We start from the raw sequence: 19,408 nt of genomic DNA, 5'->3' as shown, positions 1-19,408 counted from the left end.
CCCTTCTGTAAAATACTGGGGGTGGGCAGCCTGTGGGAGATTCAGTGACTTGGCCCAGGCCCTCTCCGGCGCTGGCTCTCCGTGGTGTTCTCATCAAGGGCATTAACCTCCTCTCCGTTCTCAAGGTTGCTGCTGGCCTATTTATAGAACTGACCAAGAGGATTCTACTGTTGCTGGTGATAAAGAATACAAATGATGCTCTGCGCATTGTTCTTTATTCTTTCCTTCACTTTTTTTTTCTAACTCCTTGGTCAACGTTTTGCTACCGCATGGTTTTCGATCTCCATGCAGACATGCTGAGGGGGAGGGGAGTGGGCTCTGCCATTTGCTGAGCTCCTACTGTGTGGCCAAGAAGGCTCTGAACTTTATGCACATTGTCTCATTTAACCCACGCTGCCCTGGGAGGTGAGCATTGTCCTTCTCCCCAGTTCACACATGCTGCTTTGCAAGGGGAAGCAACTGGACCAAGGACTGTCCACTGGTAAGCCGTGGAAGTGCAACTGGAATCCCATTTTCTCTGTCTCCACAATCCACGTGTGATTTTTCCACGTGCACTCCTCTGTTCCTGACCTGAGCATAACCTTCCAGACTAGATGTGGTTGCAGGAGAATGCCTGTGGATGTTAACGGTTTCTTTTGGGGGCAATATTTACTTTCTTAATCAATCAGGCAGTCTTTTTTCAGGACCTACTGTGTGCTGGATGATTCTTTATCTCTCACCAGGCTGCAAGCATCATTGAGGACCTACTGTGCACCAGATGATGCCTTGTCTCTCACAGGCATGTGTCCTGAAGACCTTCTATGGACCTGGCTATGCTTTGCTCTTCACTACGCACAAGTGTCACGAATACCTACTGTGCGCAGGACAGTGCTATATCCCTCACTAGGCTCAAGTGTCATAAGGACCTACTGTGTGCCACGCGATGCCTTGTCTCTCACCAGGCGTGTGTCATGAAAACCTATTGTGTACCAGGCAATGCCTTGTCTCTCACGAGGCTCAAGTGTCATGAGGACCTACTGTGTGCCAGGCAATGCCTTGTTCCTCACCAGGCATAAGTGTCATGAGGACCTGATGTGTGCTGGGTGATGCCTCCTTGTTTCTCACCAGGCTGCAGCCTGTCATGAGGATAGACCCACTTTGTTTCCTCTAAGCTTGGCACACAGTAGGCATTTGGTCAGCCCTTGTTGAATGAATGCTGTGGTGTAGTGTTGCAGTCTGTCTAGGAAGGAGCAGAGAAGGAGGCAGGCCAGGCGGAACAGCACTGGAGCAGGGAGCTGTGCCCTCATGGAAGAGGGAGCAGGGGGCAGAGACGAGAGGGAGAGGAAAGAGAGGTCAGGAAGACAGGGGCCATGGAGGACGTGGTGGCCTCAGAGGCTTCTGCTGACGTCTCCTGTGCCCTGAACCACTTTCCACTTTGCTCCGGGGGAAGCCCACTTGGTCTCAGGCTTTCTCCATCCTGCCTCTTCACCTTAACAGGGATTTGATTTTCCCGACTGTTCCACCAGGGGAGCCCTGGGGAATGCTAAAAGAATACTGTAAATCTTACCCTGCGCATCTTCACAAAAATCTTTTTTAAAAGCAGAATTTTGGAGAGACGCCATCCTCGTTATCCCTCCACTGGGGACTGGGATTTAGCTGTGGAATTGAGGGTCTGGGTGCCTCCTGGCTCACCCTTCCTCTGCTGAGAGAGGCTCAAATGTCAGGGACTTGCCTCTTCCTGCAGGCCTTGCCTAGCCAGGGCTCCCTCCTGTCTTTGAAAGCTCAGCCCAGGGTCTAGTTTGTCTGTTGAGAGTGTTGGGGAGTTGGTAGAGCTGTATGTGCAAATTGGGGCAAGCTTGGGGGACGCAGAGAGCTAAGTGTTCACCCCCCTTCTTAGGCATATTGTTTTTTTTTCTCTGATATTGAAAGCAATGTGACCTCATTGTGGAACATTTGGAAAATATTGAGAAACAGGAAGAGCAAAATAATAATCACCCATAATCCTACCACCCAGAGAGAAGCACTGCTAGCATCTTGGCACATTACTTCTCAGTTTTGTTTCATTTTGTTTTTCCAGTATGATTTTTCTCTTAACATAACTGACTTCATACTGTAAGACATGATTTATAGCCTTTTAACCCCACTTAACATTAAAATATATCACATTTCCATGGCATTACAACCTTTGTAAATAGGATTTCAATGGCAGCATAAAATTTCAGTGTGTGTGAATTCTGTCATTTATTCAAACAGCCAGATGGTGCTGCCATAACAAAATACCATAGACTGGGTGGCTTTAGCAATAGACATTTAATTTCTCACAGTTCTGGAGTCCAGAAGTCTGAGATCAGGGTGCCATTGTTCTCGGGTTCTGGTGAGGGCCCACTTTCAGACTTGAAAACTTCCATCTTCTCATTGTGTCCCCACATGGAAGAGAGACCAGAACTCTCTCTCTCTTCCTACAAAGCTACTGATCCCATCATGAGGTTCCTACCCTCATGGCCTCATCTAACTCCAGTTACCCCCTAAAGGCCTGATCTCCAAAGTACCATCACATTGAGGATAGGGCTTCGGCATATGGATCTGGAGGGAAATACATTCAGTCCCTAACACAGGCTATGTTTATTGTTAATCCTAGTGCTTAGTGAGTGTCTCCTTGGGTCAATGTCTTCATCTCAGCTGCAGGCGCCTCGTGGTGAAGCAATATGGCAGACCTCAGCTTCCACCCCAGGCTGTAGAGTTTTGGGCTTGCCTCTCCTCATGGTGGTTCCATCTGAAGACTGGGAAATGTACAATAAAGATGGTGTTCCACACTCAGAATTAGTTGCTATAAAAAAGGAACTTCTTTTTTTTAATTAATTATTACTAATTTTTTGAGAAGGAGTCTCATTCTGTTGCCCAGGCTGGAGTGCAGTGGCACGATCTCGGCTCACTGCAACCTCCACCTCCAGGGTTCAAGTGATTCTCTTGCCTCAGCCTCCCAAGTAGCTGGGATTACAGGTGCCCACCACCACGCCCAGTTAATTTTTGTATTTTTAGTAGAGACAGGATTTTGCCATGTTGGCCAGGGTGGTTTTGAACTCCTGGTCTCAGGTGCTCTGCCTGCCTCGGCCTCCCAAAGTGCTGGGATTACAGGCATGAGCCACCGTGCCCGGCTGAGAAAGGAACTTCTTACTCACTGTGTGGGCAGGCAGTTTCCCTCCATTTCTTCATCTGACAAATGAGATCCTCCTTCCCCTCTGCAGTCCCCCTCCCCCATTGGATTTCATTAGGATTTCATGAGATAATGCATATCAGGTGCAGCGCAGAGTGGCCGACACATACAAGCCCTTTATAAATGTTAAGCGATTGCTATTACCATTGTTTTTATCTGTCCACTCTGTGCTTGGTATTTTATCAGGGTCACCAAGATGACACCTGGGTTCAGTGATTCTCTAGAAAGGCTAACAGGATTCAGCATATGGTTGTACCTGTGGCTAGGGTTTATTACATCCAAAGGATACAGAGCAGAATGATCACAGGGAAAGGGTGCATTGGGCAGAGTCCAGAGGAGACCAGGCACAGGCTTCCACTGGTCCCCTCCCTGTGAGTTCCACAGAACACACTAATTCCTCCAGCATCAAATGGTGACAAAGGTGTGGAATGTTGTCTATCAGGGGAGCTCATTAGAGAGCACCCACAGTTTTTACTGGGGGCTGGTAGACATAGACCCTGTCTACTTGTACCCACCTTCCAGACTCCCAGGAGGAAAGCAGGCTGAGCATAAACCACACTGTTTACAGACAGTCTAAGCACATGAGCTGCATTTCTCAGTCAGGGAATGGTGGGACACTCCCCAAATCCAAGTTCCGAGATGCCAGCCAAAGGCCAGCCTTGTAAACGAGCCTTCCTGAGGATAACAGTTTCAGGCCTGCAATGCGAACTCCTCCGCAGAGGTATCCTAAAAGATCATATTTCTTGTATTTGGACCACTTCAGGATAGGGGTGGGACAGATGTTCTTGTTTTCACAGGACAAAATCGAGGGCTAGAGAAGGAAAGGGACTTCAGGGCTGGCCTCTTCTTCCACGTGGGGCTCCTGAGAAAAACCAAGGTCTGGGCCAGGGGAGGGTGTTCCTCCACACCCCCAGCACCTCCCTTCCTCTAACCTGTGTATCCCTCTCTTCCTAGGCTCTGAAGGGCTCCAAGAAGCTGGTGCTGTCTGTGTACTCAGCAGGGCGCATCCCCGGGGGCTACGTCACCAACCACATCTACACCTGGGTGGACCCGCAGGGCCGCAGCATCTCCCCACCCTCGGGCCTGCCCCAGCCCCACGGTGGTGCCCTGAGGCAGCAGGAGGGTGACCGGAGGAGCACCCTGCACCTCCTGCAAGGAGGGGATGAGAAAAAGGTGAGTGGGGTGGGGAAAGGAGGCCAGCCTCTCAGACACCGTATTCTCCCTCCAAACCCAGAACAGCAAAGCTGCTTGGAGGCTGCAAGAAGAGGCTGGTTCTGTCCAGGCTCTGTCTTCCCTCAAGTCCGTACTGAAGGGTGATGTTTTTTCTTTGCTTTTCTTTTTGACCTGTGTAGTGTATGTTATAATACAGGCTAAGCTGCCACAATAAAAGAGCTTAAATACTGTGATTTATTTATTGATTGGTTTATTTATCTATTTGGAGACAGAGTCTCACTCTGTCGCCCAGGCTGGAATGCGGTCACGAGATCTTGGCTCGCTGCAACCTCTGCCTCCAGGGTTCAAGCAATTCTTGTGCCTCAGCCTCCTGAGTAGCTGGGATTACAGGCGTGCACCACCATGCCCGGCTGAATACTGTGATTTAAATGAGAGTTTTTTTTTTTCTCCGTCATGTAACAGAATAGAGGGACAGTCTCATCTGGGGGACAGTTCTGCTCCACGACTTATCCTGGGACCCAGATTCCCTCCATCTTCCATCCCCCAGGGTGTTGCCCCTTCTCATGGTTGAAGCTGGGCCACATCAGGTCCCCTTTCTACCTCCCAGGAAAGGGGAAGAGAGGCATCTCTTTAATTTCAAGATCACCAAACTCCCCACTGGCCTAGACCCAGGTGCATGGCCACACATAGGTGCCAGGAATGTGGCCAGGATTGCTGCTCAACAGGGAATCTTGTGCAGTGTGGATCTTGGGCGTAAGTAACAGAAACCAGCCCTGGCCATTTTACAGAGCAGGGATGTACTGGAAGGACAGGGGCAGTCCCAGAATTGAAGCCGAGAATCTCAGGGTGCAGCCTGCAGTAGGGGGATGTCCACCATTCCATTCTCAGTGTCCTTCCCCTGAAGGTTCCCAATGAGGGAGCACCTCACGGGCTGGCAGGGATGTCTAGGGACTTTGATTGACAAGACCACCAAGACTGTAGCCAGTGGGAGAGGGGTGGTTGCCCAAAGCACTGTGGGGTGTTCTAACTTGCAGAAGGGGGCAGGGACACCAATAGATGTCCCCTATGGAGCCCTCCTGACCCCAGACCTGGACTGTTTCTTGAAACACAGGAAGGCTGAAATGGTCCCTGATATCCTACCCTTCTCTCTGGGTGCTGTTTGCATTGCACCCCTTGGTTACTCCTGGAACCAAGAACGTAGCTCCTGCAGGCAGCTCCCTGGTGTGTAGGACCTTGACACTGACTGCCAGGAGGCCACATGGCTTGGGGCTCCGGGCCAAGTGCCATGCCTCTGGAAACTCTTTCTCAGCTCTCCTTTTCCTGTCGATAAGACTGTAACATTTATTTAATGTGTTTTGTGTTCTTTGCTCAAACGTCAATATGCAGGACGCGGCAGAGATCACAGCAGCTTCTATTGGAGGCGAGCGGCAGCAGGTAGCTTGTTGGTATGCACCACAGCAGCCCGGGCCACGTCAAAGTTGCCAGGGCTGGGTGGGCTTGTACCCTCTCCCCACCAGGGAACTTGTTCTCTGACAATCTTGAGAGAATGCTGCCAGTGGTTATTGAGTCATGATCAAGGGCAGCTGTCTAGTGTTGGGCACAGAACTTGTTTTATCTTTTTCTCAGTCCCTTTTCTATGCAGGGCATGGGGTGAGTTGAGCTTATCATTGATGGAGAGCCCTTGTGTGCCCAGCCCTGTGCTCACAGTGTCTTCCTGAGTCCTCCTCGCAGCCACACTGGGAGGTAGGTGTCGTCATCCCCATTTTGCAGATGAGGAACCTGAGGCTCAGCGCTGTGGCAACCACAGCCCAGCCAGCAAGTCTCCTAGTGTTTGCTGAGCACCTGGGTGCCTGACGATGTTATGGGAGTGGACAAGAGCACTGGGGCCCTGCTCTTGGGAAGCATCCAGAGTTTGGAGGTGGTGGGAAGAGTGAGACAATAATCCCAAAATGAGCACCAGTGAGCTAGATAATTAAGACAGTGCAAACTGATGGGAGGAAGTGAAATCAGGAGACGGGTAGAAAGTGCCAGGGAGGTACGGGCTGTTTTGGATGAGGTGATCAGGGAGGACTTCTCTGAGGAGATGGCTTCCGAGCTGAGACCTAGAGAGGGAGAAGGAGCTGCCATGTGCCATTAGGGGACTGAAAATCCCAGGCAGCAAGGACAGCATGTGCAAAGGCCCTGAAGTAAGACTGAGGCCAGTGTCTGCAAGGATTGAGCAGATGGGAGGGTGGGGGTTAGGTAAGGTGCCTCTGGGAGTCTCAGAATAACTCATGTAAGAATGTGGGGCTGGGCACAGTGGCTCACACCTGTAATCCCAGCTCTTTGGGAGGCTGAGGCAGGAGGGTTGCTTGAGCCCAGGAGTTTGAGATCAGCCTAGGCAACGTAGTGAGACCCTGTCTCTACAAGTATTTTAAAAAAAATTAGCCGGGTGTGATGGCATGTGTCTGTGGTCCCAGCTACTTGGGAGGCTGAGATGGGAGGATCACCTGAGCCCAGGAGATTCAGGCTTCAGTGAGCTGTGATTGCCCCATTGTACTCTAGCCTGAGCAACAGAGTGAGCTCCTGTCTCAAGAATAAAATAATGCAGAGGTGGAGGCTGCATGAATCATACTCCAGGGAGGACCCAGATACCGAAGGAGGCAGGAGACACCCTGAACCATCCCAGAGAGAGGCCGTCCCAGATTCCACAGCCCCAGACTGGCGCATCTACCCTCCTCCCTGTTCCTCCTCTTCCTGACACAGTGTGGAAACCCCGTTTCCCTATTGGGAAGGGGCATGAGCTGATGTCTCTGGATCCCTGGCTGCTAGATCCTGGGTAAGGGGCCTGGTGGGGTCTGATTCTCTTCTCTCCAGCAGCCTGGTCCCATCTTCTGATAGTCCAAAAAGCCACGGCCACACTCTTGGATTCGTAACCATAACCTCCACAGAGGAAGTATACCTCTCAGGAAGTGGGTTCTCAGGGCAATAGTGGCATAAAAATCACACATGTAGCCAAGTTACCCCTGAAAATCCTTATGCCATCCCCTGGAGCTGGTTATAGTTTTATAGCCCTTTTCAGGAGGGTCCTTCTCTGTGCTGTGGTATGAGACCTGTCCCGTGAGGCTGAAGACAAAGTACAGAGGGAAGAACAGATGTAGTGCTTAGGGAGTCAGACGTGGCTACTCTTAAATCACTGTCAAATCCTCAGAAGTGAACGGGGCAGGGTGCAGAGTGCTCACTGTATGGCTTCCCATGTTGTTCTAACCCGCAGCCTCTATAGCTCTCATAAACTAGAATCAATTTGTCATGGCTTGGGGGGCTAAGTGGGATAGCGTCAGTGTGGCAGGGATGGTAAGACCTTGGGTCCCAGGCTGCCTGGGTTCAAACCTTGGTTCTGCTTACTTTTAATTTTTTTGGATATATACCCCAAAGTGGACTTGCTGGAGCATATGGTGGTTGTATTTTTAATTTTTGGAGGAACCACCATACTGTTTTCCCTAGTGTCTGCACCATGTTACATTCCCACCAACAGTGCACCAGGGTTCCTCTTCCTCCACATCCTGGCCAGCACCTGTTATTCTGTTGTTTTGAGAGTAGCTGTCCTCATGGGTGTGAGGTAGTATGAGTTTTTTCCTGATCTGTCTTCACTTTGGGCCTTTGTGTGATGCTTTAGCAACATGATGACAGTGCTGAAGGTCACAGCAGGGACGTGGCGGTGTCCAGGGGCAAGGTCAATTCTGCGTCTTTTTAAGCTCTTGATCCTAACCATTCCCCTCTTTCACCTCCCCAGTGTGAGGAGGCAAGTTTGTGGCACAGGACTTGTTCTGGCACATTCTATGAGGTATAAATGTGATACATGTCCTCTGAAAGGGACAGGGAGAGTGCTGTAGTGTGCAGAGAAGGGAGGTCCTGCCCACTAGAGAAATTGGGGAAGGCTTCCTGGAGGAGGCAGCATTTTAGGTTTGGACATGTGGCAGTGGAAGGGAAGGGTGACCCAGACAGAGGGAACAGCATGACAATATCCAGAGGTTAGAGAGAGCAAGACAGCTCCTAAGCGATTCCTTTGGCTGTGAAACAAGGTTGGAGAAGTGGAATGGAGTTAGCTCCTGCAGGCTGAGATGCTGGCCTGGGAATGTGTGTGGATGGGGGACACTTTTTTTCTGTAGACAACAGAGACTTGCTGGGCATTCTCTTAGCTGGTGAGGGAAGAGGGCAAAATCAATTCCAGGTATGCAAAGACCTTTAGCAAGCCCATGAAAAAGAAGGTGTGCAAAGCTCGTTTTCAAGAGGGGTGAGAGCAGCTAAGTAAAAACACAAAGAACTTCTGGAGCCAGTAATCATGTTTCTTGTTTTAGTCAAGGTGAACTTCAAAGGTGGAAAATGAACCTTTGGGGAAGGTTCCAGTACTCCCTCCTGTGTGCATATTCAGGATGAGATTGTTCCTAAGTTGAGTGGGGTGAACTCATTTCTTTGAAATGGCTTGAAATGGAGGATGGCTTGAATCAGCTTACAGGGCCAGGGGTGGCAGGAGAGAAGGAAGGAAGACCCAGGGGAGGAGGCTGCATCGGGATGGGAGAGCGAGTGTGTTGCCGTGGGGTCTTTGGGGTGGAGGGAATAAGCGTGATGTTTCCAGACCCTCCTCTGAGGCAGGCGCCTTCCCTTCTCCATGCCTCCTGCAGGCTAGAGGATCCAGTCTGAGCTTCAGGACTGATCACCTGTTCTTGAGTTCTGACTGTGAAGGTGTCATGGCTCAGCCTGAGGCCCTTGCAGAGCATCCAACAGAAACTCACAGATGGGCTTTCAGAAGGCGGCCTGCGTCTCCTGCTTCTATTGCTTCCACATACCACACTTACACTTCTATCACCCATATTTATTGGAGATGGGGTTGTTAATGTGGTGATGAACCAGTATCCACAGTGATAGAAGCGCAGCTTCCCAGGGGCTTATCTCTTCACTGCAGTTTTCAGATTTGACTGTGGTTTTGTAGAATCATTTGACTGGCAGGCAAGTCCTATAAAATACTTACAGATAGTGTCATTATTCCGATTTTCCAGAGATAAAAATGGAGGCCTGGAGAGCCTGCATGAATTATCCCAGGTCATACAGCTAGAGAGTGGCTGGGACAGGTCAGGCTCATATCTCAGGCTTATGCCTGGTCCCTTCAGTGTCCCCTGGCTCTGGCTCTTTGGGTCTGGCCCTCGCACAGCCACAGTGGTGGCTCCATCCAGGAGAGACAGCAGAGCCTGCCTGCACACAGCACCAGTCATCTTGGTCAGCTTCTGGAATCTGCTTGGAGGAATGATGTGGGCAGGAACAGCTATTTGTAGAACTCAGATGCCCCTTTCACCCCTCCCTGGTCATTTGCCCATGAGCTTTATTGAGAACCTCCTAAGTCTTATTCCACTGCAGTGTCCCTGTCCCACGGCCCCCTACTCTGCAGTGAGCAGTTAGACCCTGCTGCAGCAGAAGCAGCCACTCCGCCAAGCTCATGTGTCTCCAGCAGCCACAGAAACAAGATGGGACCTGCCCTTCGGCTCAGGCTGCTACAAGCCTGGAACACAAGGAGCAGGGGCTTTGGGCTCAGCAGCACTGGGTTTGAAGCTTGTTTTTGAAACTTCCTGACTGTGTGACCATGGGCAAGCCACTTAACCTTGGATGAGTCACTTAAGCTTCCCCATCCATGATTGGAGGATGGTCACGCCAGCCATGTGAGGCTGTTTCAAGGATTAATAATCAAGGCTTATAAGCACAGAGCACAGTGCCTGGACGTAGTAATGAATTCCAGCAACAACCATCAGTTACTAAATGCTGACTAGGTACTGGTATTTTCCCCCAAAATATGTACCAAATACCTATAATTGGCCTGCTGTGCGTACTGGGGATACAGCAGTGAACAGACAAAGAACAGACAACACTTTGGCCACTGTCAAGGGCTGACGCTCTAGTGTGTTGTGGGGGGACCGTGACGGGCATGAAAAGAAACAATATAGAGTCTATTGTAAAATGAGGGAGAATCAAGCAAGGAAAGGGCATGGGAGGGTGGTGTGTGCGTGGGGCAGTGTTAGAGAAGGGGCAGGGACGGCCTCACCAAGAAGGTGACAAAAGAAAGGGTCTGAAGCTGATGAGGAAATGATCATACATGGATCCATCCTATCTGGGCAGAGTGCTCCAGGTGTCTGGAGGCCTCAGGCAGGTGAGCAGGGCCTCTTGAGGAGCAGCAGCAAGACCTGTGAGATTACAGAGGAGTGAGGCAGCAGGCATGGGCAACCAGGCCGAGTCTGGGGACTTTCCTCTGAGTGAGATGGCTGCCATGGCAGAGCTTTGAGCAGAGGAGGGACCAGGTGCATATGAGGTTCCAGCCAGACTGTCCAGGCTACTGGAGGGTAGATGGCAGGAGCAAGGGTGGAAGTTGGGAGCCCACGCATCCTCATCCTCACAACAGCCCTGGACGGCGCTATCAGTTAGGGGTGCTTTTGGCTGTGGATCACAGAAAGCCTGTATTATAGGAGCACACACATTCAGGTGTTCACTGTTCTCTTCAGAGGTGTAGGGCTGGGCAGCCCCAGCTCTGGTTTGCTAGGGAGTGAGTCTCTCCTTCCTGTTGTTGGCTCTTGCCTTGGGCTCATTGCTTCACAGCTGCAAGATGGCAGCCACTGCTCCTGCCATCACAGCCTCTCACAACCGTGCCCAAAGCAGAGTGGGTGGAGGGAGCAGGAGGCCCTTCTCTTCCTGTGTTCCTGTCTTTTCAGAGTGGAGAATCTTACCCAGAATCCCCTAGCAGACATCCCCCACCATGCCTCTTGGCCAAAACTGGCCCAGAATTACCTACATGCATTCCAGTTCCTGGTATAAGGGAATGGATAACCTAGGCTGGCGTCATCTGCTGGAGCTGCTCCGGCTGCCCCTTGGACCTAGTCGAGGCTCCGTGGCAAGGCAGGAAGGGAGATGGCTGCTGGCTTGGCCACAGGCAGTGCTGGCCCCCGGCAGGTTGCACAGTTCTCATTTTATAGACTGGGCAACTGAAGATCCGAGAAGCAACAGGGCTTTTCCCAAGGGTGCCCAAGAGTGAGGGGCAGAACCAAGACTTGAACTCAGGCCGGTGAGAGGCAGTGTGGTGCATTGGTTAAATGCCCAGGCACTGCAGGCAGGCCAAGCGGCTGGGTATGTGAATCTTAGCCCCATCATTTCACCCCTCAGTGAGAGTTGAGCCTCAGTTTCCTCATCTGGAAAGTGGGGATAACAACAAACCCATAGAGGAGGAGTGAGGATTCAATGAGGTAATGCGTATAAAGTGCTGAGTACGGTGCCTGGGACATAGGAAACAGTACATTTGGTGACCAATTTCGTGAGTTATTATTCTATTAATATTATTAGCAGTAGTGGTGTTATTTTCACTGGGCCAGGCTGCTTCTCACAGTGTCGTTTGCTTTCCCATAGATGAATTCCAATTCATACCAAATGGTGGTTGAATTTTCAGCAAGTGATAGAGGCAGATTACCCTGTGCTTGATAGAACTGTTATTACAGTTCTGTGATAAAGACTCATTTTATTCTGATGTAAAGAATTTATGGGGAGGTGGTGGGGAGGTGGGGAGGTTTGTTTTCATCCTTAGTATTCAGAGTGGGCTGCTGCAGACATGGGCTGCCATCTGCATGTTCCTGGGCTTGGCTGCAAAGACGCCCAAGCTTCTCTTGGCTCTCTCCCTACTGGGAACTTCATGTCCTGGAGCTGGAAGGGCCCGGGGTGGGGGCGGCGGTGGGGTGGGGTGGGGCGGGGGACTGACTGCAGGTCACCCAAGGAGCTGGGCTAGATCCTGGGTGTATAGACCCCAGGCCAGGCCTGGCTTGTTCCAAGGCCTTAAGGTGCAGCATGGAGGGGGGGCTCTGCCAGGCGTGGCAGGAGTGGGGATCAAGGCAGGAGCTGCCTACTGTGTCCTCAGCCAGCCTCTCTGTTCTGTCCCTGATCTGAACCCCACCTTCCTCCTACATCACCACCATCGTAAGACCACCACTTCTCATGGGGGATCTCTAGAAAGTCACCCCTCTCCTGCTTCCCATTTCCAGGAGTCTTCCTGCAGTCCACTTTGGAGCCTGTCACTGTCCTGCTCATAGCCCAGCCTCTTAGCCTGGCTCATGGCACCCTCACCAGCGAGGTGAATCTCAGCCATTTCCCCCACTCTCCTGCCACACTCTGGCCATACAGGACCCGTGTGGTGACTCTTCGGGACTGCACGCTGTCCTGTGTGTGGGCTTAGCACATGCTGTTGCTCCTGGAATGGCATCTTCCCTCTTCTGTCCCTGGCTGCCTCCCCACCCCGCCCCAGCCTTCAAGTCTCATTGGTCGTATTTCTGGGGAGCTCTGCCTTTGGCTGGGCTCCTGGGAATAGACTCTGAGGCCAAGATTTGCCTGAAAAAGGATTATAAGTGTATCCTCAAGTCTGAAGGTGTCCACCTCCTCCTCTCTGGAACCTGTGAGTGGAACCCTTATATAGCAAAAGGGATGTTGCAGATGTGAGTATATGATGGTCTTGACATGGGGGATTGTCTGGGTGGGCCCTGTGTCATCACAGGGGTCCTTGTAAGATGTAATCAGGAGGTCAGAGAAAGGGAGACGTGATGCAAAAAGCAGAGAGCAACTGATTGGAAGATGCCGTGCTGCCAGCCTTGAAGATGGAGGATGGGGCCATGAACCAAGGAATGCAGGTGGCCCCTAGAAGCTGGAAGAGGCAAGGAAGTGGGTTCTTCTCCGGAGCCTCTAGGAGAAGTGTGGTCCTTTTGGCACACTTTATACTTCCAACCTCCCAAACTGTCAGATAACAAGTCTGTGTTGCTCTTAGGCTCTGACTGTGGTGATTTGTTACAGCGGCGGCAGTGCCCTGGGGTCAACACTGGCAAAGGAGTGAGGGACACAGGGCAGGGCTGCCGTGCCCTCTCAGCACGGATCTCGGCAGGTCCCACAGGGAGCTCTGGAGCTGGGATGGCCTGCAGAGGTGTCCAGAATTGAGGCAGGAGCTGGTTTTTACCCACCGCCATCAGCCACTAGCCACAGAGCTGCCTCCAGGGAGGGTTGTGACCCTGGTGAGGTGCTCCCTTGGCCTAGGGCAGTTCTTGAGGAGAGACTCACTGCCCTGAGGAGGAGCACCTTGGTCCTGGAGGGGGAGCAGTGTCCCGTCCTGGGTGGCCTTGTTCTTTCCTCTCAGCATTCTCTTACCACCCGGTGACTCCTGAGCTTCTGGAGTGACCCAGCAGAAGGCCTAGCACAGACTCCAGGCTCAAAAGCGTTTAGATGGAACTCCAGCCTGGCTCACGTCCACATGGTCGTCCCAGCCTACACAGCAGCCCACAGTCATCATCTCCCCTGAGGAAGGCCACGCCTGCTTTCCAGGTCGCACCTGCTGGCTTGGCTGAGATGCCACTGTGAGGATAACGACAGCCACTGTTTTCTAGTGCTTCCCTGTGCCAGCCACGACCCTACGCACTCTACACAAATGGACCCATTCTTCCCTCGCAGCAGCCCAAGGAAGTGAGCGTGACTGGTTTCCCCATTTTCTAGATGAGGAAACTGAGGCACAGAGAGGTGAAGCAGTTTGGCCGGGGCCACACACCTAGCAAGTTGGCAGTCTGGCTCCGGAGCCTGAACATGCATTAACCACCATGCGGTTTCCTCCCAAATATGCAGAGCTGCCTGTGACAAGGGACCAGGGTGGGCCTTGAACCCAGGTCCCCTCAGATCTGCTCAAGCCTTGGAGCTGGCACAGCACTGGGGCAGGATGGGTCAGATCATGGGGGCTGGGTTACTGTTCCCAAGTCTGACCTCAAGTGTCCGCAGAGCCTGCTGTTTCCAGAACATCTATCTAACCACTGGCTGCATGTGGGTCTCCTGCTTGCTCCCTGCAGAGCCCTGTGGGCCTCACCAGGGCCCTCCTTACTAATGTGGTCATTCTGTCTGAGGAGCAAACTGGGGCTGGTCCTGGACTAAGGCAGCTGGGCCCGTCCCGCAGAGCAGTGCCCTCCTGGCACCGTCCCACATGGGATAGACCACCCTGACAAACCGCAGAGCCTGCCATCTTGGAACCAAACCCTGGAGAGTCACTGTCTATTGGACTCTTTCCTGACATCATTTGGCAACCAATAGGAGCAAAGCCACCGCTTTTTGTTCCCAAGCAGTGGTCCCAGATAGGGTCCCAGAGAGAAGCAGCAAATTAAAGAGTTCGGAGTTCCAGAGGTGGGCAGAACCCAGGTCTGACTTGGCCACGAGTTGGCTGCGACTGTGTGACATTGTCAGGTTTCCCAACAAGACTTGTCGTGTGTGCAACAGAACCAACAGTAGCTAACACTTACTGAGCATCTGCTAGGGGCCAGAGAGTGGCCACATGCTCTCACTTGTCTCTTAATTTGATCTTCTTCATGGTAACCTTATAAGACAGGCAGATATTATTGTCATCCTCATTTTCAGGTGAGGAGGCTGAGGCACAGAGAGGTTAAGTAACTTGCTCAAGGTCACACAGCTGTGCCCTCCCCTGGGAAGCTGGGACTTGAATCTCTCTTGTTCACCACCTCTGCCCAAGGTGGTTGAAGAATTCAATGAGATAACACATTTAAAGGGCACAGAACACTTGATAACTCTTGGACGAATAACTTCCGAAATAGAAATCTGGTTGGATGGCTTTCCCTAATGAAATGTGTCTTTCCTGGTGCCTGAAGGTTCTCCCACCGCTCCCTGTCCCGTGGGCAGTCACACTGTGCTCTCTTTGGATCCCTTACCTGTCACTGGGTCTTGTGGCCAGGTGTTTCTCGTCTCTTTGGGCTAGGTTTCAGCTATTCTGGTCCCCTGCTTTCTTTTCCATGAATCCCTCTTTCATACCCGAGACACACTTAACCTGCATGTTCCTGCAGCTTCCCTCATGGATTAGGAACCGTTCTAGAATCTGCCCACAGCCACCCCTTGCGTGTCCTTGTGAGCCCCACCCTGTCCCCCAGCACCTGCTGTGGCCACTGCCACTCACCTCCTCCCGGGCGGGACTTGCTCTCCTGAGCACTGACTTGAGCCAGTCCCATATTCTGGAATGTTCCATTTTCCCTTCCCCGCCGCCGGCTGACTCTCGCTTACCCTCCCGTCTCATCAGAGATGCCACTTTCTCCAGGAAGCACCCCCCCACGCCAGTCAGGACCATTGCCCCTTCTCTGCACCCATGTGGCCCTCGAGCCACTTTGTCATGCGCTGCTCACACTGTACCGTGAAGGCCTGTTGACTGTCTGTACCACTAGACTGCGGGCCCCTCAGGAGCAGGACTGTGTCTGTCTCATCTCCAAGCCCCAGCACCGGGACTGCATTTAGTGGGTGCACCCTATGTATGTAGAGCCAGGGACCATCATGGTCCCTCAGGATGGATGGCAGAGCAGAAGACCCCTGGGGAGACAGCAGACGTCAGGAGAAATAGACCCCCTCAGGTGATAGGAGACCCCTGGGGAGGCAGGAGACCCCAGGAGAAATAGGAGACTCCTGAAGTGACAGGAGACCCTTAGGTGACAGGAGACCCCTGAGGTGATAAGAGATCCCTGGGGTGACAGGAGACCCCTGAGGTGACAGGAGACCCCTGGGGTGACAGGAGAACTCTGGGGAGGCAGGAGACCCTTGGGGAGACAGGAGACCCCGAGGTGACAGACCCCTGGGGTGACAGGAGAACTCTGGGGAGGCAGGAGACCCTTGGGGAGACAGGAGACCCTTGGGGAGACAGGAGACCCTGAGGTGACAGGAGACCCCTGGGGTGACAGGAGACCCCTGAGATGATAGGAGACCCCTGGGGAGGCAGACCCCTGAGGTAACGGGAGACCCCTGAGGTGACAGGAGACCCCTGGGGAAGCAGGGTGGTGGCTGCCCTGACCTGGCCTGAGCCTTGATCCTAAGAAGGGCAGATGGAGCCTAATTGAGACCCGGGGCGCGAGGGGCTTCCTCAAGGTCACCCATCAAGTCAGAGGCAGAGCTGGGGCAGGAACTGGAATGTTCTAGGGTATCTTCCAGGCCTTGGCCTGGGCCTCCTTGCCAGCCGGATAAGATGCGCTCTTCAAAGTACGAGAGGGGGCTCTGCAGCCTGCTGTCCCCGGAAGGGATGGCTCCTCCAGTCCCTCTAATGTTATCCTCTCCCTCTGACAGGTGAACCTGGTGCTGGGGGACGGCCGGTCCCTGGGCCTCACGATCCGTGGGGGAGCTGAGTACGGCCTTGGCATTTACATCACTGGCGTGGACCCAGGCTCTGAAGCAGAAGGCAGCGGGCTCAAGGTGAGGGAGGGCCTGAGGGAGGGAAAACTCTGTGCATGGAGCTGTTTGCTGCTGATTTTAAATAGACCTCCAGCAGAGCAATCAGCACCCCACCTTGAGGACTGGTCCCAGCTGGGGAGCCCTCCCTGGCTGCTGTACCTCTAAATTCACAGCTCACAGCAGCAGCAGGGTGGCTGCCTACGCAGTGTGGGCAGCAGGCCAGCCCGAACTTGTCGTGCTGCTGTTTTGCAAACACTGCTGATGGCCTGTGGTGGCCCTGACCTCAGGGTTTGTTACGACGCGTGGAGAGGGAAGAGGAGAGAAAGTGATAAGCTGGGTTGGGGGTGCCCTGGGCAGCTTCAGGCCTGGCATTCAATCCAGACAACCAGCAGTTATCAAAATGATATTACTGGCTCCCATTTTAAAGAGGGCTAACTGTGTGCCCAGTGTCTGTGGTCCACTTTTCACATGTCATCTAGTTGACTCCTCGCATGACCCTGAGGGGTAGGGTATTACTACCCACATTTTCCAGTTGGGGAAACTGAGACATAGGTTAAACTGACTTGTCCCAGGCCACACAACTGGTGGGTTGCAGAGCAGACTTTGAACTTAGGCAGTCTGAATTTCAAAGCCCTCACTTAGCACCCTGCAGGGTAGCCTGGGAACTTGCTCAGAGAGACAAGACTGCTCACGGGGATGCTGGACCCAGGACACCAGTCACCAAATTAAAGAGCACCATGTGTTTGGACTAAATCCTGATGCCAGGGATGCCACAGCAGCAGTGATGTGGAGTGGTGACCATGGCACAGGTGGCCTTTGAGCCAGGCCATGGGGAGTGTGAGAGAGAGAGATGGGTAAAGGGGAAGGATGGGAGTGGCTGGCCGAAGGACCATGCGTGTCTGACTGTTGGTGACTGACTAGATGGATGCCTAGTCTGTGTGCAAAGCCAGGGGAATGAAGCACATGATGAGGTTGTATCTTTGTAACAAAGGGCCTTCCTTGCATGCCCTGATATCAGGAGATTTCATTTTCCATGCAGACAAGAAGAAACGGTCACATGTGGCCACCAAGCCACATCATGGCAGACAGGCTGGAGTACAGAGACGATACGTCTGTCAGGTTCTCTTAGGAAACAGGCATTGTGGGAAGAGCTCCGGGTTTGCAGTAGGGAAGACTAGGTTCAAGTCCCAGTTTTGCTGCTTTTGCTCTCATAGCTGTGTGATCTTGGAGAGTCCCTCCACCTGTCTGGGCTTCCCTTTCCTGTATAATAACACTAAGTAAGCCCTCACCAAACACTGAACCTGCTGTCATCTTGATCTTTGATTTCCCAGCCTCTAAAACTGTGAGACATAAATTTCTGTTGTTTATAAGCTACCTAGTCTGTGGTACTTTGTTATAGCAGCTCAAAGGGACAGACAGACATCATCATCATCATCATCATCATTATGGACATAATCATTAACATCTACCATGTCTCCCCTTTCCCAGTTACTCTTCCAAGTGTTTTACATCATTAACTTGTTTAACCTTGCTTCCCTTTACTATATAATAATAATAGGTAACATTCCTTTCTCAGGGTTATTGCAAAGATCACATGGGGAATTCTTATTATTATAGTAAACATTGCCACAGATTGTGTTCCTCCAAAATTCATGCATTGAAATCCTTACCCACAAGCTGATAGTATTAGGAGGTGGGACCTTTGGGAGATGATTAGGTCATGAGGGTGGAGCCCCACGAATGGGATTAGTGCCCTTATAAAAGAGGCTCCAAGAACTGCCTCGCCCCTTCCACCATGTGAGGACACAGTAAGAAGGCACAGTCTATGAACCAGGAAGTGGGCTCTCACCAGACACTGAACCTGCTGGCGTCTTGATCCTGGACTTCCAACCTCCAAAACTGTGAGACGTAAATTTCTGTTGCTTATAAGCCACCCAGTCTATGGTACTTTGTTATAGCAGCCCAGATTGACTCAGACAAACATCATTATCATCATTGTTATAGACATGGTAATTTACATGGATCGTGTGTCTTCTTTCCCAGATGCTCTTCCAAGTGCTTTATGTCATTAACTTGTTTGACCTCATGATACTCCCGTGAAAGTAGGTTCTATTGTGAGCACCATTTTATGTTTTTATTTTTAATTTTTGTGGGTGCATACTAGGTGTGTACAGTTGTGGGATACATGAGATGTTTAGATACAGGCATGCAGTGTGCAATAATCACATTGTGGAGAATGGGGTATCCATCCCCTCAAGCATTTACCCTTTGGTGAGCACCATTTTACAGGCTCAGTAGGTGAGGCTCAGAGAGTTGCACAGCCAGTGAGAGGGAAAGCCAGGATTCCCATCCAGGAATGAGGAGTCTGGTTCTAGAACTGTGCCCATAACCAGGCCAGCCAGATGGGTAGGAGATGTTCCATGGTGTCGGCCAGGTCTAGTTGATTCTGAAATGTGTTGGATCTAGGTGCTTGCTTTGCTTTTAGCAGATAGGAGTGACGCTTTGTTGGGACTCCAGGGGGAAATAATCTGGTAATATTCTGTATGGAATTTTTATTTAATAAATTTATGTTGGAATAATTTTAGACTTAGTGAAAAGTTGCCGAGAGTTCCTGTTTATCCTTCACCCAGCTTCCTCTAATGTTGACATCATGTATAACCGTGGTATATTTGTCAAGACCGAGAAACTAACATCAGTACAATATTGTTAAACAAACTACAGGCCTTATTCACAGTTTCTCCACTCATGTCTTTTTTCTGTTCCAGGATCCAGTGAATCCAGCATACCACATTGCATTTAGTC

The 19,408-nt window shown here is 51.6% G+C and overlaps 1 protein-coding gene across 7 annotated transcripts in view; it reads left to right on the top strand.

Annotated features, from left to right (window-relative positions):
- WHRN (whirlin) overlaps window positions 1-19,408 on the top strand; it is a 102,969-nt gene that overhangs the window by 23,053 nt on the left and 60,508 nt on the right. For 5 of the 7 annotated variants that reach the window (XM_019034079.4, XM_019034077.4, XM_063696713.1 and 2 more), the window contains 2 exons: window positions 4,148-4,366; window positions 16,502-16,627. In XM_019034079.4, the coding sequence (XP_018889624.4) occupies window positions 4,148-4,366; window positions 16,502-16,627 (345 nt within the window). The remainder of the gene's footprint in view (window positions 1-4,147; window positions 4,367-16,501; window positions 16,628-19,408) is intronic. The other 2 variants (XM_019034078.4, XM_063696715.1) reach the window with 1 other exon arrangement.

Source organism: Gorilla gorilla, chromosome 13 (genome assembly GCF_029281585.2).
Source record: "Gorilla gorilla gorilla isolate KB3781 chromosome 13, NHGRI_mGorGor1-v2.1_pri, whole genome shotgun sequence".
NCBI lineage: Eukaryota > Metazoa > Chordata > Mammalia > Primates > Hominidae > Gorilla > Gorilla gorilla.
This window is presented reverse-complemented; position numbering and strand designations above follow the sequence as displayed.